Source organism: Charadrius vociferus, unplaced genomic scaffold (genome assembly GCF_000708025.1).
Source record: "Charadrius vociferus isolate BGI_N301 unplaced genomic scaffold, ASM70802v2 scaffold917, whole genome shotgun sequence".
NCBI classification, from domain to species: Eukaryota; Metazoa; Chordata; class Aves; order Charadriiformes; family Charadriidae; genus Charadrius; species Charadrius vociferus.
Window position 1 is genome coordinate 336,372 of NW_009649175.1, and position 22,336 is coordinate 358,707.

Sequence of the window (22,336 nt, forward strand, 5' to 3'; positions counted from 1 at the left end):
CTTCCAAAACTACAGCAAGTCAGGTGCAGTTACTCATTATTAATAAAACAGATCAGCATTCCAAGTCTGAACAAGAAAATCAGACCAGCTTTGCATCCCAGACAACTGCAGAAGGAGCTGGGAATGAGGAGAGAAAGAATGACAGACCAGCCTCTTTCTGGAATAGTACAACAGCAGAAAAGAGAGTATTTCTACAGTTATAAAAACAGAAGACAGATACAGAGCGGTGGGAAGACCAGAAAAATAGTAACTTGGAAAGCAAGCCTTCCCCACACCCTTTCCTAGAGTTAAGTTGCAGTTTTGAGATTACAGAGATCTAGAACTAGACATTGAAAAGCAAAAGTTAACTAAATTATATCATCAGTTCGCTACTGCACTACATTCTAACTTGCCTCAATCCGTCTATATCAAGGTATTTGGCCAATTACTAATTCTTAACTTCTTGTCATAGAAAGACAGAAAGTTATTCTACTATCAAAATGTTAACATTAATGGCAGGAGCACTGCCCAAGAAAGTAATACAGGACAGACCACTATAAAGAAAATGTTTTCTTAAGCAGTCACCCACTTGCTTCTGTATTAGACAAAGACAGCTATTTCTTAGTAAACAGTACCAAATTTAGAAACTGACTGTACTACTTCTGCTTCAATTAGCTGGTGCTAAGCAAACTTTTCATCTTGAGAGGCAGATAAAAGTTCAACAGCTTAAGCTTTTTGCATAATAGTGTCTGGTAAGGAAAGAATTTCAAATGTAACACGACCACCAGTTTCACATATTCTTAAGAGAGACAGAACTGCCATCCCAGCGAGAGACACAGTACAGGGAGATCCTGCAAATTACTGCAGGGCAAAATAAACTACTGCCGAAAGCCAAGTGGGCTCCTCGGTTTCTTGCCTCCCACCTCCTGATGCCTCTATGTATGTACACGCCCTTTCCCTCCCTACCTTCCCACCTATGCAAACTCTTTTCCAAACCTTTCTCCTGCTTACTTGGGTCCGGAGAGTTAGAGACAGCATCTTCCAAGGAATCTTTGTTCTGAGTTTTGAGGTTCATTCCTACAAGAAAGAAATACGCTTTTTATTTTAAGCAATTGTGCACTTCACTTTCATTTCAAATAAAAATAAATCAAAAGCACACAAATGTTTTAAGAATATGGCATTTCTCTCCTTGGAAAGAACTCAGGGTTCTGCACAGCAGGAAAATACAAAGCCAACTAACGAGGAAAATAAAGATATCTTGGATGAAATTTGAACATCTCATTAGAAGTGTTCAGTAGCTAAAAAACAAGCAAAACCAACCTCCCCAAAATGGTGAAACACACCTTGAAAAATACATGCCACAAAAAAGCAAATAACAAAAAAAGAAGAGTCATCTGTAATCACTTAGCTTGCTAATCTCAAGGTCTCAGCAGCTAAGTAATTTTAAATACATTCAGTACCCCAAACCAGAATTTTTTTTATTAGTTTTCTCATTTTACAAACGAGGGATAAGCTAAGAGGAAGAATTTCATAAAACACAGGAGCAGCAAAAACGGAAATCATAACAGACTTTCACCTGGTGAGAGAAGAGAGCCCATATATAAGATTCTAATTATCTAAGACTCTAGAGAGTCTAAGTAATTAATGAAAACCACGACATAGATTTAATCCAATTCCAACATTTTTAAGCATAAACTACTAGTACACATTTCACTTCTCTGCCAGGGAGCGGGGAAGAAACAAAGCAAACAGTTCTTCTTGAGTCAGGAAATACAAACTACCTTTTCATCCCTTGCCAGGCTAAAAATTTGAAAGTATTAATTACGCCCCTACTAATTCAGTGCCCCTAAATAGGTCCAATATATTAATTACAGACTGTTCAAAACTACCATGTTCTGAAAAGGTAGCAACTTCCATTATGTTTCAACTCGTAAGACCAACCTTGGTCCATACTTCACTAAGAAAGAATAATAAGGAAGTTTTTATTCATTGTGAAAGGAGATGAAATGACAGCTATTGAAGATATGCTCAGGTTTGGAGCAAAATGCAGCTTATTTGGTTTATACTAATATAAAGAAAGACTAATAAGGTACTTAAGACAAATGAAAATTTGTATTTAAGTTTTGATTAGGACTTAAGACATTATGGTTTTTCTCACTGTTGAATGGACTTGTTCTAAGCAGCATATTAACCTGGAAAACAAACACTAAAACTACATCTCAGTGAACACTGAGCCAACATGATGCTATGATACCCCTTGACCAGTTCTTCCTAGTCCCCATTTCATGTGTCCGCTCTATTTGCATCAATATTTGTGCAGCTACAGTGAAACAACCCATACAGCAAAGAGAAACTCCAGTCACTCTTCATTTGGATCAGATCCCTGAGCTGGTTCATCATGTAGCTGTATAAACAGCTGCTGTGGCACATGAGAGGAAATGAGCAACCAAGGAGACAAGAAAAATTGCTGACGTAAAAGGCATTTATCAAAATACAAATTTCAGGAAGCCTCCATACATTTAAAAGGAGCCATTTTTATAAAACTAGCTTATGCCGATTTATCCAGGAAATTGATACCAACATCATAACTGTTACTCTAAATAGCATTTACTAGCAGAAAGGATGGTTATCTGCTTCCATGATGATGCCAGTAAAACAGCAGAGGAGCTGGCTCAAATTGACATTCATCTTTCACCAACTCCGCTGATGCCATCTGCCATCTAGTTAGGGAATTGCAACAAGATTTATTTGCTCTGAACGATCATCTACCATCTGCTGGACAATAAAGACAACATACTGAATGTCAATGTAAATAGATGGGGTAATTTTTCACTGTGAAGCCCACGTTGCAGCAAAACATGCTGTGGGCAGCAGAGGAGAACCAGACTCCCTGAGAAATCATATTTTTTTGAAAAAAAAAAAAACCACCCAAACCCAAACAAAAAAACCAACCCAAACCAAAAACCTAAACCAAACCACGAACTGTTTCATTTTATAGGTGACTCAAACCATAAGGGAGAAACCACTGAGTCACAGTGTGGCAGCTACAGATGGCTGAGGGCGTTTAGTCAGGGAAGGTGATTATAACGACTTTCACAGACAGACAGATTAACTTCCACCACATACGTGATTTATATCCAATCTACAGACACAAAAGAATTCTATAAAATGCAAGCATGTTTATTGCCAGGATGTGCTCTGCATCTATGTTAAGCAAATTGTATCCAGCAGCTGAAACGCAGTTTAGCAATTGAGAAAGTAAACAAAGTCTATGCAGAAGGCAGAAAAAAAAAGTAAAGCAAGAAAATGTATTCAGATGAAATCCACGTAAGGAAACAACAGAACAAAATTACTTGTAACTACACGAACACAAGACAAAAGAGACACAAGAAAATTAAGTAGGCTAACTTCTTTATGGCTCCTCAACATATGAGCATAGGGGAAAACATAATTGTTTTCATCCAAGTGTAATTCAGAAGGGTGAATTTGTTTTAAAAAAATAACCTTTAAATTGGTTTTGAAAAAAGAACGGTAATCTTGAATGCTTTCGTCCAAAGGTCAATTTTTTTTCCATGTGCCTATCTAAAAAGCACATCCACAAAATCAGAAAGTAGGCTGCAAAAATCCAGACAACACAACAGAATGATTAGGGTGACATGTTGTCCCAAGTACAGGATTCAAAAGAAATGTTGAGAATTTCCACTAATTCAGATGTCTGGATAAGGTAAGAAAGGCAGCACTAATCTTCAACTGAAAGTACAGGCATGTGTCTTCTCTCAAAAACAGGATGAAATATTTTGGGCTGGGTGAGTAACATTTAGTATAAGCAGCGCCATGTTCAAAGTGTTTAAAATCTGGAGAAAGTGCATTTGTAGATAAGACAAGAAATGCTAGAAAACACTGAATCCCAGAACTTAGCACGCAAAATAAACCTGCTTTTTTACAGCTTCTCTCAAAACCTAGATACAAGCAAACTTCATTCTCTCCATCAGCTTGTATATGTAAAATATATACATTCAAACAAGTTTCTTAATCCAAAGGGTGACCTTAAGGCAACCCCACCCAGAAAAAAAGCAGTTCTGAACAATACCAGTGCATATTTTGTTATTTTTTTGTGTCTGAACATCAGTGCTTTGTTATTAGGGAACTAAGCAACTGCCCAAGAGCTTATCATATGTAAACAATAATCTTTCTATGCTGAAGTTTATAAAACATACCTAGAGAAGTAGAGATACATTAAACCAAAACAAACAGAAAAACCCCAAACAACAAACCAACCCAATAAACTACCACACATCAAAAAGTCCCAGTAAGAGCATTAACAGATCACTCAACATTGAAAATTGTCTTTCCATTATTGATTCTTTCTCCTTTGTAATGCCTGGTCCACCCACCTTCCATGACTTCTGGCTCTACTACTTTGTCACTGCTAATAACAAAAGGCCTTCTCTCCCAACTCCGTGCTCTACCATTGCTTTGTTACCTGCACCATTGCTGCCAGCCAGACCATTAGAGTACTCTTCTGTTCCGCTGAAGCTCAGGAAAGAGGCACTGTCACCTGGATGCCGAGAGCTGATATGTCTGGGGAAAAACAAAAGAGCCTGTATTACACAAATGTTCCTCACTCATGCCATTCTTTGCTTCTAGCAAGAGCTGATATAACAAATAACAAGTAATCGGCCTGCCGTCCCAGCTGAGCCAGTGGTGAAACCCTGGTGTTCACCAAGACGGTAAACAGGCACAAAAGCAGCACAGTAACAATATTCCATATCTGTAACAATATTCCGTATCTGTCCATAGCGTTTGTTCTTTGCCTCTAGCAATAACCAGTGCACTATCTTTGCAGGACAGTGGAGAACCAGCTACTCGCATACCTCCCAGGAGAGGAATAAAACTTAGCTCGTCATTTACAGATCTGATTTCATGGTCTATAAAACCAATATTCCAGACTGAGCAAACTGCTTTGGATGAGTTTATCATCCACAGAGACCAAAGACGTCAAGAAAAAGAATCATCAAGAATATGACACAAGAGATTGGTGTTAATGACAAGATAATTTAGCACGCTAGGATGTACATATGGAGTAATAAAAAGGCAATAATTTTTTTTAAAGTATAACTAGAGAACAAAGTTGGTGAGGATGATGTCATATTAAAGTATGCAACACAGAAAGAGATTAGAGTATTCTAAAGAACAATACAAAGTATAAGATAGGACAACAATTTCCCTGTAAAAGAAAAAAAAAGCATGAAAGAATAAATAAGTAGTGCAATTTCCTGAAGGAGCGCTTGAAGACAGCAGGAAAAAAAAAAAACCTGAAAATGCAAAAGGCAGAGGATACCAGCAGTGTCCTCACTCACCCTGGGCATCCAGAAACAATACATAACACGAATTTCTACAAGCAGGCAAGAGGAAAGTTAATGATGAAAAATGATGAAAAACCCAAACTTATGGGCAATTCTAAAGTTGCCTAAGCTACTAAAATGCTTTTGGTAAACTACATTTAACGATGAGTGAAAAACATGGACAAAATGTTACCAATAAAAGAACAATCAGATAAAAACAGGTAAGACAATATCTGGAGAGTGGAGAACAACTGTGCAGCTTGGAAAATGGCCTAGGTAAACGATCGCATTTCTCTCACTGTAAAAACAGCCTCCCCTCAACCATGCCACATCCAGTAACACCAGGATCTTTTTTTGCTTCTCAGAGCCAACAATTAATATAAGCTTCCAACACTGACCAAAGTTTCTTTTTTTAAAAGAAAACTAGTTTACGAACACGTTTGCATCCCATCCCTGACGTTTATGATGGCTGTATTTCTTACATGGGGAAGACAGGACTGAATGAGTAGCACTGAAATTGCTCCACAGTTACTGTGAGGCAAAGCTACGCTCTGTGCTAAAAAGCATTCTATTCTGGGATGAAGGTCACAGCTATTGGGGTAGTAAATCATGAATTCACACAGGCTTTTATAAGGCAATTTTGGACAGTGCTATGAACAATGCAGTGTATTGCTCATGCACTGCAAACTCTCTGTGATAAACCACCACCTTCCCCAAATTAGGAGAGGTAAACCATCTCCAGCCTTGCCAAAAGATCTTTATATCTCATAACAAAAGTATAAACTGCATATGTGGCACTGACACAACATATTGAGTGTGACCTTTCAGTTTAGTAACTGTCTTACTGTAACATGTATAAAATATTAAGGAAAAGGGATGTTTGCGTACAGTCTACACAGATTCATCCTAAGGACCTCACCTGCCGGTTGCCTCATGGTAAGCCAGCTCCAGCAGCTCAGCAGAGGAATGCGTCAAATCCTGCTGCCCATTGCCCTGCATTTCCGCCATATTCTGACGGGTTTGATGATGGATCTGGATAGCTTCTCCTGATGGACCTGCGCAATTACAGTTTGACCATTAATCACCACATCTACATTGATCCCTCAGTTGCTTGTACCCTCCTTTTGTCAACAACACAGGCAATGCTGACTAATGGAAATTAAGAAAGCATGTTTACGAAATCTTCAAAGATTTGAACCTCTGGCACCTTCTCTGAAGGCAGCGAAGCAGAATATTCTTTAAAATATTTTGGAGGGTCTACTTACAAGGCGCTAAACAAATATGAGAACAATTCAGCATCTGAAAGTCGACCAAATTATAGTTATGATGCATTTCAACAGCTTCCATGTACTAGAAGATTATTCCATAGTACCCGATATGCTTCAAGTTTGCCAATAGATGGTAACAGTTTCAAAAAGAGGATCTCTGATTTATCAAGCCTATACACTTAGTTCAGCCTCTGTCACAGTGCAGAGTACTTTAAGACACCAGAGGTCACATTGGTTCTCTTGTTGTGATAGTGTTTGGACAAGGAAAAAGTAACAGCGATCTAATATGCTGTGAAACAGACTTACCCACAGGAAAAGTGTGCATCCAGCGCCTCCTGTTAGATGTGAGTTTCATGGGCATGCGGGATGGGGCAAACGGGTTTATCAGCGCTCGCTGGGGTGTATATCCCCCAGGCCGAATGTGCAGCATGGATTCTGCACTGCCAACATGGAACCTCCCAGGGGCACTGGAGTCACGCTGCTGAGACTCCAGCATGTTCTCAAGGACATCTAGAAAACACAAATTAAAGTCGACGTGAGATCATGCAGAAGCCAAGCAAAAGAGAATGAATTGCTTAGGGATATAAGGATTCCCCAGGGTACGTGGGAATAAGGAGAACTGAGGAGTAGGCAAGGAGAGAAGCTGGAAGGAATTTCAATATATTCTGCAAGTTGCAATGTAAACAAGAATCCAGACAAGAAAGAGTTTTATTCCCTTTGCCATTACAGCATTGCTGCATACTGTGTCGCTTTATACTAAATGACGTCCTAAGGAAACCACTTGTCAAGTCAACTATGAAGAATTACTCAGAGCTTTGAGAATTCCTGAGAAATCAAAAGACTGACACACCAGAAACTTCAGGATGAGTACCAAAGACACAGCAGAAGCTACAAATGAGCAACATATGCCTTTTTTGTCATATTCAGATTTGATCACTGAAATAAGGGATTCCTTCAAGAAGGCATGGGACACGATTTCAGCTAGCAGTTAGTCATTAGTATTCAATGTAGAACACAAGTGCAGTTATTTAAAAATAGGAGAAATAAACCAAATGACTAAGTAGCAATCACTCTGTTCAGCAAATGGAAATCCCAAAGAGAAGGAAGGGTCTCATTTACCACTCTATACTGCCAACTAGAACATGTGAAAAACTTAATTTTCTCTTACTCTTCCCTCCCTGCCATTCCTATTCCACACACATCCCCACTCAGTTGCACACCTTCAGCTGGGTCACAAGACTATTCTTCGAACTAAAGGAGTAACAGAAATTAAAAAAAAAAAAAGTATATATTAACTGACAGCAGGGAAAAACACGAAAGGTCAATGTAATGCGAAGTACACTGTGTGATGGCAGTTCCACACCAGTAAATCCAACTCCTGTAACAGGATAAATATGGTATCAGGTGTCATACAGCATGACACGAAAAAAAAAACATAAAGAGCCTTTAGGGATAGATTTTTACAGAAGATCAAGCAATTGCAGGAGGAATGCAATTTACCTAGAAATGAGCTGGGTTTGTGTAAGATACTGCATACTGTCTGAGAACAAAATTAAATCAGAAGGGAAAAAAGGAGACTGTCAGCACTGCTAACACACCAAGATAGCTCAGCAGTACGGTGTCAAAAGAAAGGATCCAGAAAGTGACTATTAATGACAACAAATCCCCATAGAGAGAAGTTATAAGCAGGGTCCCCCAGGGCTCACTACTAAGGCAAATTCTCATTTGACAGATTATAGGTGACCTGGATAATAAGAAGTTACTTGTATATGTCCACATCTGCAGGCAGGCACAGGAGAATAGTCAAAGATTAAAGAAGGCAATAGACAAGGGAAAAGAGCAAATCAGTGTCAGGACACTTCTATTTAGGACAAGCCAATAAAAAAAGCAATGGAATTGGACAAGGATAACAAAGGGAGAACGCACAGCCAGCCATAGCTGGAGCTGTGGAAAAGGTCTACCATGAATGCTCATATAAGCACCATCTCCCCTGCGCTGGCCTAGCGGTGGCCAACACAAACTTCCACCTTCTCTCTCCCCTCTCACCACCTAAGGTACTTTCCCATCTGCCTTAGGCTGACCTCTGGTGCTGGTATAGCCCAAAGAGCTGCTGACTTCACACTGGTGCAGATGAGGCCGTGGGATCATCAGGATGTTGGAGATCTTGCCCAGCGAGCTGTCATCAGAAGCCTGGCTCCTCACCTCCTCTGGGGGCAGCACGCGGCTCTGCAGAGAAGGGCTGCACGAGACATCGTAGGAACTAGAGCTCTTTCTGGTACGACTTTCTCTCTCCCTCACAGACCTGCTGAAAACAGATATGTCCAGTGATATGAAAGAGAGATTAATTCCTGGGTTATCAAGGGGCTTAAACAGGCCCAAGTCATGTAAGAGACTCAATACTCAATAGGTGAACTCAAGAAGAGGACTACAGGGAAGCTATCGCTATTTTTTTTTACTATGTAGGTATTACATACTTTTGTGCATCATACAATAGAAGAACAGAACACTAAAATGCTTCCAGCACAACGTCTATGAAAAGAGCTCGACTGTTTATGCAATTCTACAGACACCACACCAAGCTGGTAACATAGATGTGGTCTAGAAAATACTAGACCTGAGCCTACAGTGCTAGGAACACATAGGCATTGGGAAACTACTTGGAATTATTGACTACATTAAACTACACTGGCATCTTCCAGCATGGATTTCTACGAGCTTCTCATATTAACAACTGAGTCCACGTGCACAGTTTCCTCAGATTTAGGCAATGCTACTGAAAGGAAAGCAAAAAAATACTCAAAACAATTTCATCAATCCTGTGTCCCTGAAAAAGCACTAACATTTATAGGTTGTGCAATGAATTTGGCCAGGACCTGAGGATAATTGGTCTTTCTCCACACAGGGAAGGCCATGGAACATTTCAGAACCTGCACTCTGCTTCTCTGTTCCTTCTCTCATTCAGAAAGGCATCATTTTCAGGGAAGATTCCCTACCACTTTACGTTCAGTACCAGTGACTAAGCAGTGCATCAAACTATTATTATTTCTACAACTCTGTGCAAGTCTATTGTGCAAGTACTTTCTTACCCAGCTTGCAAAATCTACTAGGAACTTAGCAAGGGAGACTAACTTCATTCTACTTCAGACAAAATTAAAGACGTAAGGAAAAGGTACTTACGCCTTTTCCTAGATCCCACACACTATCTTAGAAGTAAAATACCAGACAAGCAGCTTTTTGTTCAATTGTAAGCACGTGAAGTTTAATTCTCCTATTTCTCAAAGCATTTTACGCAAGAAGAAATAAACCATAACATGGCTACTCTAGAACTAGTAGTCTCACAAACCTCTTACCTGAAAGTGGTACAGCGCTGGGCTCTAGACGGGCCTGGCAGTCTGAACACCTGGGCATCATAACCATCATAATCTACCTGGATAGGCAAGGCATTCTCAGCATCTTTTGGAGCCCCTAATGCTGAAATAAAAATCATATAGCACTGGAACCTCTTTCAAAAATGTTCAAGGTCTGCAAGTTAGTATCCAACCATCGCAAATAAGAAAAGTTATCTATTCCAAAAGAAATACATTTAAAAGCCTCATGATCAGAGCAGCTGGAGCAGCTCAGTTATCAAAGTTGGTGCCTCTGAATCAAGGTTGCTGAGGCGCTAATATCTTCCCCCGTATATCCAAGACATTAAATGAATGATCAAAAAAATCAATCCTTGTATGAACAGATGCCTCAAGTTCCCTCATAAGGGAACTGCATGTTTTAAAGCATCTTTGAAAGAATGGACAACTTCACTTTCAGAACGTACGCCTACCCAAACCGAAGTGGTATGAGAAGAATGCAGACTTCTCCCTCTGCAATTCTGTGGTCATGGCACTGACAACATCCCAAGCCGGTGAACGCCCCCCTGTCCTACTCCCACGAACAGTACCACTAGCACAGCAGCCTGACACCTTCTATTCCTCTAGCCTAGTGACAAGCAGCCAGGACAGAAACTCACCCCTCCATATTAGTTATATGCCAAGAGGGCAACTGATATATGCACATTAACATCCTGGAGAACGACTATGTGGTTTTGATGGTTCTCTGCAACAACTGTCCCTTCCCGTATCTCATCAGTAGTGTTTTTGCTGAAGTGTCATTGTCTTCCTACCACTGTTCATTAGTTTGGGAGTCAGTGGGAGAGATCATTCCAGAACAGAATTACTCACAGGCATCTCGGTTATTTTTTGCTTTCTCAGTCAGTGGCTGGAGGGTCCAACAAAATGAAGTGTGAAGCGACCAAAAAAATAAAAGGTGCGAGAGAAAAGACAAGAGAGAAGGGAGACAGTCAGCATGTTCTAAGGAATTATCCCCCACTGTAATCAAGCATCAGACAAAGTTTATCCTGCTGACTCAGCGAGGCAGCTAGACCGCATCAGAAGTACTACATACTGATACTCTGTCACAAACCTGTGTGAAAAACACATCTTTGTCAACACCTTTCTGCCTCTCCACAGAGTTCTTTGTTACAGAACCTCAAACCAGGACAAGAAGAAAACTAATTTTTGTGGTGGCTAAAACATTTCTCACCTAGTTTCATCCTAGATAGGAAAGACCTACCAACTAGTTCCTCATTCACAATCTCTACAACAATCATTACAGCTTTGCTTTCACTGTCCTTTAACACAGAAACTTAGTTACAGCCGTTGGAATACTTGCTAGAAAGATTCTGATGCTTGGCTGAGAAAAGGTATCTGACAAGCTAGTAAGAAGAAACCATAAATCAGAAAGATACCTACTTTCCTTCCTGCCAGCTTGATCCGTGGAGTGAAGCTGTTACACAGGAGCTGGCTTTTGGACGTGTAAAAACTGAAAGGAAAAACAGGACGGCTCAGCTGTCTTCTAAGACTTGAACGTAGTTGGTTAGCTACAGAGCAAACAGCCCGTGAATTTGAGCCAGCTATTAGAGGGAGCAAAGGGGATACCTTTCTCTGCATAAGACAACATATGGAAAACACTGATGAATGGTTAACTTGAGAGAAGCTATTCTTTTCTTAAACACCAGCCTTTGATTCCCACACTGTTTCAGTGTAGACCTCTTCTTAATATGCTTACATTTGCATTCCCCAGTTCACTTCCTCTTTCTACAGAAGGGTTATACAGTACTGTGCAGTTTACACACGACTCTCCCAAATTAACATGACAGTAACGAATCACACAAGCTGCTTGAAAACTACAGACCTCCTCCCAAAGTACTTGAAGTAATTTATTCAAGATATGTTTCTTGTTATCTGAATCTTTTAAATCCTACCTTAGGCTTATAATAAGCTTTCAAACACCTTTTTCCTCTACAGCAAAGATCAGACGCCTCTCAGCCACTCGAAAATACTGGGTAGAAGCAACCCATGAATGGTAAATGGTCAGGACAGTCAATTAATGCATGCAGATAAAATGACATATTAAAAGAGAGGAAAAAAAATAATCCTACAGCAGAACAAGGACTGAGGAGGTAGTTTTCATCCTGAGCCCTGACCTCTACGTGTAAGAAAAGAAGAGAGCATTATGGCACAGAATGTTTAACAGAAAGCAGAAAGGAAACCTACCATGTCTTGGAGCAAAGCAATGTTAACACCAAGCCTCAGTGCTTCTTGCACTGTTCCAATATTTATCCATGTTATCTGCATTTTCTCTACTTGTAACTGTTCATTTGGGAAGTATTTGTTTTCACTAATAATCTATCTAGTAGAAGCGATTGTATTTTATGTTTAAATTCCTAACTTCCTTCAAGCATAGCGAAAGGCTAGAACTAAGTTAGCCAGAAAGAGAGCTTAAGATCAAGACCTTTTCCTCTGCAAATTGCCTGCCACCTCTGATATGCTGCATTAATGCCATGAGCTCTGCAAGAACACTCCTAGTTCTGCAAGACTATTGTAATACGTCTTTGCATCGCAAGGAGAGCAAAGGAATAGACAATGAAAGAAGAAAGAGAACTCAACAGATTATGAAGAGGAAAGCGAAGCAGAAGTGTTTAACAAAGACTGATAGAGTTCACCTACCTATGGTTTATCCAGTGTGGAATATTGTAGTCATCACCCAGTCTGGAGTCACCAGGTCCACAGCGATTATGGAGCTGTAAGAGCAATTCAGAGGCATAGCAACTAGCTGTGTCTAGCTAGTCACAAAACCAGTAACATTTCTAGTAGGGGCCGAGAGAAGGGAAGAGAAGCATGCATTACCTTAAAGAGTGGTACAGCATGCAATGGTTGTTCTCCCATGCATACCAGGTCCACACCTATCCCTGTAAACAAAGAACAGCAGAGTTCAGCTATCTACCAAGCAGGACTGATATGCTAAGCCAAAACAGATCAGCTTGAGCTGAAGGCCCAATTTGTATTCATATCAGATTTTAAGATCTAATTATACTGAAAAATGGCAGTTAACAGTCCTGCGGTACAGTTACAAACCAACAGTACCAGTGGGGATGTAAGAAATATTTCTTCTAAACTAATGCAACTCATGCAAGATTATCCTTTAAGGGAAAGGTCTGCATGGACAGATTAAGTTCTCCATCACAAACAAAAGAAATGAAATCCCTGGAAGTCCTCCAAAAATCTGCCCAGTTCAATAAGAAGTGCAGACACAAGTCTTCCAGCTGTAACCCCTCTTTCCAGAGCACACAAGTTACAATAAATACTTTTTCATAGCAAGTAAAGAGTAGAGCTTTTCCAAATACATCTGTTTGCCTTCATAAAGATTGCACAGTATCATTACTTATTTACCATTGTCTATCATCCGCTGTTTGGTTAGAATCATAAGGAGTCGATCAACTTCAAATACGCCCACACCAGGTGTGATAACCACAGACATCTGGCCAGTCCGATCAAAGTTCCGGTTTATGTAATGCTTGTCAAACACTAAGAGAAAGAATTAGGGAATACTTGAAAAGAAAAAAGATGCTGGACCTTTTTTTTTTTCCCCCCAGAGAAAGGGAGGTGACTCTCTATTAACAGTGATATTAAACAAGTTTCCACAAAGCACATGCAAGCGTGAGAGTGCTTGTGCACAGCCTTGTCCAACCAATAAATTTGAATAAAACTACAGGAAACGGAGGAGTTAGAACAGAAGCGAAGATGGGAGCCAGATACATAAAAAGGAATATTTTTTTCATATGCTTAGTGTTTCCTTTAAAAAAATCTCAAAAAGAAACCCAAACCAAAAACAAACCAACCAACAAACCCCAAAACACCCCAAGGTAAAGTTCATTGCTAATCGTTTTAAATAACATACTGTGCTCCCTCCCATTGGAGTAACAAGACAGCCATTAAGCTGACCGAATGACATGTGATGTACAGAATCACAAAATGCACATCTCTGGAGAGCCTTTCCAGCCCATCAAATCCATCTCCCTGCTAAAAAAAAATGGCTCAGCTTCTTCACCTAAATCACATTTGATCTAACCTGATTTTGAAATGCTTCCGTAATTTAAAATTTCAACTTCTATTCCAAGAGGTTCTCATACAGATGCACAGCTAGTAGAAAGTTTCATCCTAACCCTGTAAATGGTTCCTGAAGCCTGAAATACCCAATACTCAGTTATTTGAGAGCCACTGGTTTTCCAGAGGCACACAAGAAAATTTCTTCTGAGGCTGAAAACGACAACTTAACCACCTAATACTCCCCTCCTCTTCACAGTGTTAATGAACGGGCAACAGAAGTCCATATTCATTTATCGGCAGCTACTTTCATAGGTCCTCCCCTGTGTATTTTTATCCATTGTTCATAACTTACCATTGAATGAAAGATTTATGGCCTCCAGGTAGTTCCCTTGTGCCGAGGTAGAATTGCAACCTGGAGGAAAGCCCTCTGGAGAAGTGTTCAGAAGGAAAAAAAGAAAAGAAAAATTATCATCTCTGTACAGACTGGCTTTAAAAAAAAAAAACAAACCCACACAACAAAAAAAACCCCAAACTACACAACCAAACAACAAAATAAAACTGCATTTGTAGTAAATCATATCACTCCAACAAATTACAGGCAAAATTGGTATTGGTATACCTCACAGAAAGACCCAAACAAAATAGCCAGCCAGGAGAGCACTAAGAGCACAATACCAGACTCCAACTGAAACTAGAGAGTTTACAGACAAATTAAAAAAAACAAAACAAAACAAACCACAAGAGAGAAAAGGGTAAAAGCATGGGAAAGAAGGATTCTTGTACCTGCTTGCTCTAGTCGTACCAACACAGGATACTGGATGAAAAGCTTTTTAATGGTCACAAGCAATGAGGTCCACTCTTCTCGTCTCTCGTTCTGAACTACAACTCTAGAAAGAACACAACATAATGAGGATCACGAAGGGAAGCTATGAAGAGGAAGTGAGAAGGGATGAAGAAGCTATAGAAAAAGGACTGCACAAAAAGGTGTTTCTTCCTTCTGCTAGGCAGTCCATTAGACCTACTGCACACCTGTCACAATCCCTAAGGTGTAGATGCACACACAAAGCTGGGCACACCCCCAGCCAGAATAATCTCTCACTTCTAAATGGGTGATCAACATTGTATGTCAAATAGCATCATTGTTCTGCAAAGCAGTAAAAAAGCCCTAGCAGTTAAAAAGTCCCAGTTCAGAATCAAACAACAGCTTCGACAGCTGCATCTGTTGTAACCATCAGCCAAAGAGCTCCAGTACCTAACTGGGAACACTTGTGGTTTCGGCAATGGCACCATCTGCTCTTCAACTACTCAAAAATGTAAAGATCTGAAAAATACCCAAGCCTTAAGCAAAAACTACTCCCAACACTACAGAACTTTTACATTTATCAGCAATTCCAACAGAGCACAGAAAACACAATATTCACATGCTGTCTTAGCAAATATGTGTGTGCACTCACAGATGGAATAAGGAATACTCATCGATTTGCTGCCAGTTTCAGACATGGACGTTTTTCACTATCTTAATTCCTTGCAAGGTCCTACAGTTAATAATGTGATATTCTCCACATGGGTTGCGCATACACTGTGAGACAAGAGGTGAGAGAACTGGGAGGAAGACATACTTGTAAAAATCTTCATAAAATCTTCCCTCATGATCCTGCCGAATGGATGCACGATGCGTTTCTGGAAACTCATCTGAAACAGAAGCAAAAGCAGGTATTATCCTATGAACTTGTATAGAAATGATTCGTCTTTTCTGGTAAGGAGCTGTTATTTCTGTTAAAAAATACCCTAAATTTTGAGAAATATTAGATCTCCTATACAATATTAAAATTGCTTTTAAAACAATATTACAGCTTGAGTATGATGAGGAAAACCTGCCATATATCCTTCTATGTAAGGTTTTCACTGCAATACTTCCATAAGAATGGCTGTGTATCCGCAGTGCTTGGTAGGGAATACTTTGGACGTCAGCATAAAAAAAGGGCAGAAAAAAAAAGTCATTGGCAGCCTGCGACCAACTTTCAAGAGCGAAGGAGATAGATTTTAAAATAGAAACATGAAAATACAGAATTTACATACCTATAGATTTTGCTTCATAAAATGTTCTGGAAAATAGAACCACTGTCACTTCATGGCTGCAATTCTTCTCCTGTTCAAGAAGAAGAGTTGAAAAAAGAAAAGCTTAAGGGTCACATCCAGTAGAAACCTGTGTATATACACATATAGTAACACCCTCCTTCCCCTCACACCTCGGATCAAAAGTCACTAGAAAAAAGTAGACTGCTGTATTAATATATCTGCATGAGTGCTGCATACACCTCTATGAAATAACATAATGCTCTGCTCTGTCCTGTAAATTCTGTGCATTAAACGTTAAATGTGCGATCACATTTAACAGGAGCACTCTCCACTAGTCTCTAATGAAATTCCTCTCTATAGTTGCCAAGATACTAGATTTTTGTCTAAAAAAATTAAGACAGTTGACTCAATCTGTTTATACATACTCATGGCACTTTGATAATCTTATTTGTTAATGTTTAGAAAGATACCCCTAACAATTCCAGAGAAATAAAAAATTAAAACTTCACTAAACAGTTACAGCGCTAATGCATGCAATGGAATTAAGCTGTAACGAGCACACTGGCCATACCCGCGAAAGGAAAAGCTTGGTAAAGCCCTGTGAGCCCCAGCATCCCTCAGGCCCAACACGGTATAGTAGTATTAAAAGCAAAACCGGCATTTTACAGACAAGTCACGCAGGGCTCCTAATAACTCTCCAACGGACACAATGCACAATGAAAACAAGACAAATCTGTTGGGCACGCTCCTGCCCTCCTTAACATTCAGGACCATAACGAGCTGTACCATGCATGTACGTTAAACATTTCGGATTCCAGACTTTTGCCTTGTCTAGCTACTCTTTCAGTTTAGGTTGCAGATTTTATATATGCCTTTTCTGAGTACTGATACGGTTCTCTCAAGTCAGTGGAAGTCTGCTGTAGGACTGCTAACTGCTCTGAGCCAGATCATGCACCGAGACAGGAAACAGCTCTGGGTTGTTCAGCCATGAGAGGTAGTGCGGCTTCGTTTGCTTTTGAAGCAGCTCACTTTCAAGAAGCTTTCACATCATCAGTGGCCCAAGTACTACAACCTAGAACCCCCTCACACTAAAAGATAGCAGCACTAAATAGATTGCACACCGTGCCAGGGAAATATTCAGAACTGAGTCCTAGAACAAATAAAAGTGTGCAAAACTGACTTGTGCATTACTGCAGAAGCACAAACAACTCTATCACACATTTAGTGACCTTAGTCCAGCCAGAGCCTCCACACAAATTGTATGATACAAACACAGCAGATACAACAGATCAGTATTGGGATCACATGGTACATATATGATTTAATGAAGACGTACAGTATCCACTCTTTTGATGCCCAGGAGCCACCTCTCACAGTCCTGTAAATCTTAGCATTGCCTGACCCAACTCAATTCCTCCTCAAACTGGCACATCAGCGGGCTCATTAAGATGGCACTGTTTTGTTCTTTCAGCACAGGATGAACTCAAGCAGCTATTTACCTTCCATTTTGTGAAGAGGTCAGCAAGGAAACCGTTCACAGCTTTCTCAAAGTACAGATCCCCTGCAAAGTAAAAATCTCCAAAGCATCAAATAACAGCAGTTACTTCAACTATGGGGCATATTTAACCCTGAGATTCTAGGACAATTATTTTTATCGGAATCAGAGCAGCTGTGTGCATAATGAATGCTAATATCACTAAAGCATAGATGATAAAAAGATTAAAAAGCATGACTATGTTTCAGAGGATGTAAACAAGAGCCTTACTGTCAAAAGGATCTGACCTTTAAATTCATTTTTCCAACACACAGCGTGCTGGGAAAGCATCTGTACTATCTTTTAGGCACAGTACACACAACTGATCCCCTGCTCAGTTTTGAACAGTTGCCCAGTTACATATGCCTAAACACATGGTCAAAGGAAGCGGTAAGAGGTCTGCTAATGAACTAAGCCAGAAAAAAAAATGGGACAGTGACACAGATAAATGACTCATTCTTAATGCCTGAAGTTTTAATACTTCTCAGCTGACTCTACCTGGGCTAAGGCAGTGTTCTTGCTTCCTCACTAAGCCAAAGTCAAGAAAAATCTAAAACATTGAAGTCCTCTTTGCACAGGACTTCCATACATTTCTGGTTTCAGGATTCACACAGGCTTGCACCTGTCCTCATTGCCAAACATGTTTATATCCACAGAAAACCTTTTCAAGGTTCATAGTCAGTTGGCCTGCCTGACTTCATCACTCAGATAATGGCACCCAGGCCCGACACTAGGGACAGGAAAATTATGGAATACCCAGGAAACAGAAGAGCGTGGCACTGCAAATAAGGATCTAAGAAGGCACCACAGCGCACCTCAGAGCACTGCCTAGGCTAACGGCAGGATATTTTAGTTTTCTAGTAGTGGCAGATATAAATAGTTGTGGCAGTTTTCTCGTAGGGGCAGAAAGGATAGCTGCTGCCATCCACATTCACAATCAGGCAGGTCAGTTCCCTACATACCATAAATATCAAAATCCCACATTTCACAGCTCATCTGGATAAAAATATAAACCATGGCAGAAGTGGAGCGGAAGACCACCTGCAAAGGAATGAAAGATCTTTAAAACAAGGTACATTCACTAAAAGGGCCAAATGCAGAAGTTAACTACAGAGCAACTTGTATGACTGTGCCCGCTGCATGATAGGGAATTTCCCCTCTAACGAGCTGGCATTTCAACAGCCCGAGTAATTCCTAGTGCTGCCAGCGCAGAAGAGTTGAAGCTTATTAATCATTCATTCTCCTGAATTTATTGCCATTTTTCACCTTACAACACAGCCAATTCAAATGATCCACACAAATCTGTGCGAAAGACAGAATTACAAGAAACCTGGCAAGTCAAGGAAGAGAAAAACCTCCTTTCCCCCCTGCTCCCCGAAATCTTACCCGGGTGTCCTCACTGATGTATCCACAAGTGACTTTCTCACTCTTTACCCACAGTTCACCTGCCTGCGCCCTGGAAGAAAACGAGTGCAGAATATTTGCTAACCAGAGTGAATATGAAGATTAGACAATCAATATTTGAGCAAACAAGGGATGTACCAAAATCTGCATTCAAGGATGACTTGAAGACAGAGTAGAAGTTTATTTGGTTAAAACCTGATTTTAACCCAAAAGATGTCAAACAGCTGTTTCCCGCCGCATCTGCACATTTCCTTGCCCCTTTGCCATCTCAACAGCAACTGAAGTAACCCTCATCTGAACTATTAATACATCTTGGGAAGCGGTTATAAGAGGTGAAAAGGAAAATAATTTGGCATTCAGAGGCTACAAGTGTAGCTGGCTGTCCTATTATTAGTTTCTTCCACTGCAAATCAGATAGAAGCCTTCCTCCACCCCATGGTGCAGACAAAATCTATACGAGTGTCGAGGATTTTTCAGAGAAGATCAGATACTCTGGACTCTAATCTACAGTCATATGTAAGAGTAAGCCCTCAGAGGAGCCACTGACCTGATACCCGCAAATTCAACTTTTTGGGTGACGTATGCACATGTGCTGACCTAAGAGAGAATAGTTACAGGTGTTAAGAGAACAGTAGGCTCAGAGTGAGCAGACCAATTTACAAAAAAAAACATTCACGCTCAAGCACCTGACTTCTGCCATAAAATCATGACAACCACTGAGCATGTTTACTACTAACATCTCAGCCTACAGAACCTCTGCAAGGGATAACAGAAAATAATTTCTAACACATACGAACTTTTATTGGGTTCATTTGTCTAATTTACTGCGCTTAAAAGAGCCAAAGACTGCACTTCAGAGATACAGAAACGAAATCTTCTAATAGTGGCTTATTGAGTGATACTATCGGAGAGGGGATACATTAGCATACTTCTACTTGAAAAACATTTGGATTCAATTCCTTCCAGATGTAGTAAATCATTAAAATTCAGAACATAAGAAAAAAAAACTCTCAACAGCATTTTCAGTGCCCAGGGCAGTAATTAACATTACTGCAGTGAAGTAGGAAATAAAATTAATTTTTTCTGCAATGTGTTTACATCCATTTCTCCAACTCTGATGTACTGCTTACAGAATAACTTCCTCAGGAGCTGCTGACACTGGTCTCAACCTCGGTTTTCTGTATTTTGTAAAACACTTATTTTCTTTTACAGCGAGCAAAGAAAAAGGCAGGTAATCGCCTCCAACCTACACATAATGACAGTAGAGGCCTTACCAAACTCTTCTTCAGTCGCCACATATCCCCGCGCCCAATATACTGATCTTTAAAGGTCAGCTCCACCAAGTCCAAGGTCACCTCCTGGGAAACAGAAGAAAAACAGTGCTAAGGTTTTACTTGTTGTTTCTAAGTAGCGCCCTTCAATCTGTTCTGTTAAGAACCAAATGCCACAGAGACAGCCATGCTAAATCACGGCCATGCTAAATCACGTCAATACTCCTAACAGATGCAAGATAAAAGGGAAGGCCCATCAGAATAACTGCCAAAGTTGGGCATGTACCTGGAGCTACTGTGAGCTGCAAGACACAATGTGACAAGAAAAAGCCCAAGGACTAAATCTGTGCTACAAGTCTCAGTGCAAATTGGAAGCAAAAGTAAAACAAATTAGTTCCATTGTTCATGACATTAAGGAAGCCTCATTTCCTGCAGACTTCTGTCTTGCATTGAATGTAAGCTCTGACTGAAGCTCTTCTGATAGTTGGGACATTTACGAGAGATGCCTTTCTTACAAGGCTCTCTGGTGTCAAATAATGCAAATCCGTGCCATGGCTCTTCTTTTGACTAGGACACTTACTGTTTCTCTTTACTTTGCCTAGTTATCCTGAATTTCTGTAATGTAGGGAGACTTGAAATTTCTAAATTTCTATCAAGCTGTGTTGAAGCTGGACTTCAAAAAGAGAGGGATTGTAGGCAGAGAAGAGAGAGACATGTAACAAATAGTTCAATTGCCCAAGCCTCATTCATTTCCTTATGAAAGAAGGCTAAATACCTTTCAATAAGAAATAAATGCCTTTTTTTCCAATACTACCGTAGATGGAAACTCAGGGGGCTCTGATTTGAGCTAAGTGAAGGGACAGGTGGAAAACAGTTGCAAAGCCACACACCTTTGGGTCAACAACATTCACATGGACATCCTGGTATGGCCGCAGTCGGAACACTTGTGCAACTGTCTGATCCACACTTATAGTTTCTGCCACAAAAATGAGAAAGGACAATAGAGAAGTGAACATCCCCAAAAGGCTTCAAGTGGTTTACAAGTACAAAAGCAATACAGTGAGATAGATGAAACACTTAGGGCCTCAGCAAAAGACAACCGCTTCTTTCAGCTATGGCCCAATTTAAGAGTCATTCAATTCAAACTAACCATGATAAACTCAAAGTTTAGGCTTAATTAATTCCTGCAAGAAGAAAAGATATAAAGCTAGTCAGAGAATGCAGAAACAAAAATTTAAGGCTAAAAAGCCAATTTTGTTTAAACCATACTCCACATTACTCAACTAAAAGCAGATTTAAAATTGGCTATTCATTTTCTGATAAAATTATAATCCTTCCATTTTAAATAGACAAAGTGTTGATTTTCTTAAGAAGTTAAAATATATGAATTAGACAATCACAGGTACAGCCCAATCACATAATCTTTGCCTCTGATTTTACTATGCATAGCATGAATCTAGAGTTTTACCTTTCTGCAAATCTTCCTTAAGTGACTTCACTTGAAGAAGCAGGGGACTAGCATGCAAAAAAGAAAAAAGGTAGACAAGCTGAGATACCAACAGTCTACACTGGTAAATCACTCTCTCAAAACTATTTAGTAACATGGAGCATGGGATAAGCTAAAGAGAAACATTAACATTTTCTAGAAAGCTTCATATATCACCCTCTCTGCTTGTCACCCTAACTTGTTCTTTACACCTATTGTAATTATAAAGTACTTGTTAGGTAAAGATGACACACTAAATGAGAAAGTAAATCACACAGGAACTTCTCAGAACCTCATACAAATGTACTCCTACTTTTCAGATACGGGCAGCAGGACGAACAGCTTCATACAAGAAGGTTTATGTTTTTATAGCTGGCTGGGAAGTTCTAATTTTGCCTAGGATATACTATAGAATAATCATTAGGTAACAGCAGCTCTATGAAGAGGATAAAGACATTTTAGAGTGTACATTCAGGTGCTACTTGCCCTTTGAAAGGTCAGCAAACTACCACCAAACACAAAGAATTCCACAAAATTGAAGGGAGAGCT

At 39.9% G+C, this 22,336-nt stretch overlaps 1 protein-coding gene across 5 annotated transcripts in view; it reads right to left on the reverse strand.

Moving 5' to 3' along the window:
- DEPDC5 (DEP domain containing 5) overlaps positions 1-22,336 on the reverse strand; it is a 46,700-nt gene that overhangs the window by 23,263 nt on the left and 1,101 nt on the right. For 3 of the 5 annotated variants that reach the window (XM_009888569.1, XM_009888568.1, XM_009888567.1), the window contains exons 3-24: positions 21,770-21,816; positions 21,192-21,277; positions 20,305-20,388; positions 19,578-19,627; positions 19,013-19,082; positions 18,589-18,667; positions 17,592-17,653; positions 16,093-16,162; positions 15,633-15,705; positions 14,797-14,900; positions 14,366-14,440; positions 13,357-13,491; positions 12,814-12,875; positions 12,634-12,707; positions 11,377-11,446; positions 10,807-10,843; positions 9,943-10,063; positions 8,674-8,894; positions 6,899-7,102; positions 6,244-6,379; positions 4,463-4,560; positions 991-1,056 (exon numbers count right to left, since the gene is read on the reverse strand). In XM_009888569.1, the coding sequence (XP_009886871.1) occupies positions 991-1,056; positions 4,463-4,560; positions 6,244-6,379; positions 6,899-7,102; positions 8,674-8,894; positions 9,943-10,063; positions 10,807-10,843; positions 11,377-11,446; positions 12,634-12,707; positions 12,814-12,875; positions 13,357-13,491; positions 14,366-14,440; positions 14,797-14,900; positions 15,633-15,705; positions 16,093-16,162; positions 17,592-17,653; positions 18,589-18,667; positions 19,013-19,082; positions 19,578-19,627; positions 20,305-20,388; positions 21,192-21,277; positions 21,770-21,816 (2,024 nt within the window). Of the gene's footprint in view, positions 1-990; positions 1,075-4,001; positions 4,008-4,462; positions 4,561-6,243; positions 6,380-6,898; positions 7,103-8,673; positions 8,895-9,942; positions 10,064-10,806; positions 10,844-11,376; positions 11,447-12,633; positions 12,708-12,813; positions 12,876-13,356; positions 13,492-14,365; positions 14,441-14,796; positions 14,901-15,632; positions 15,706-16,092; positions 16,163-17,591; positions 17,654-18,588; positions 18,668-19,012; positions 19,083-19,577; positions 19,628-20,304; positions 20,389-21,191; positions 21,278-21,769; positions 21,817-22,336 lie in introns of all 5 variants that reach the window. The other 2 variants (XM_009888571.1, XM_009888570.1) reach the window with 2 other exon arrangements.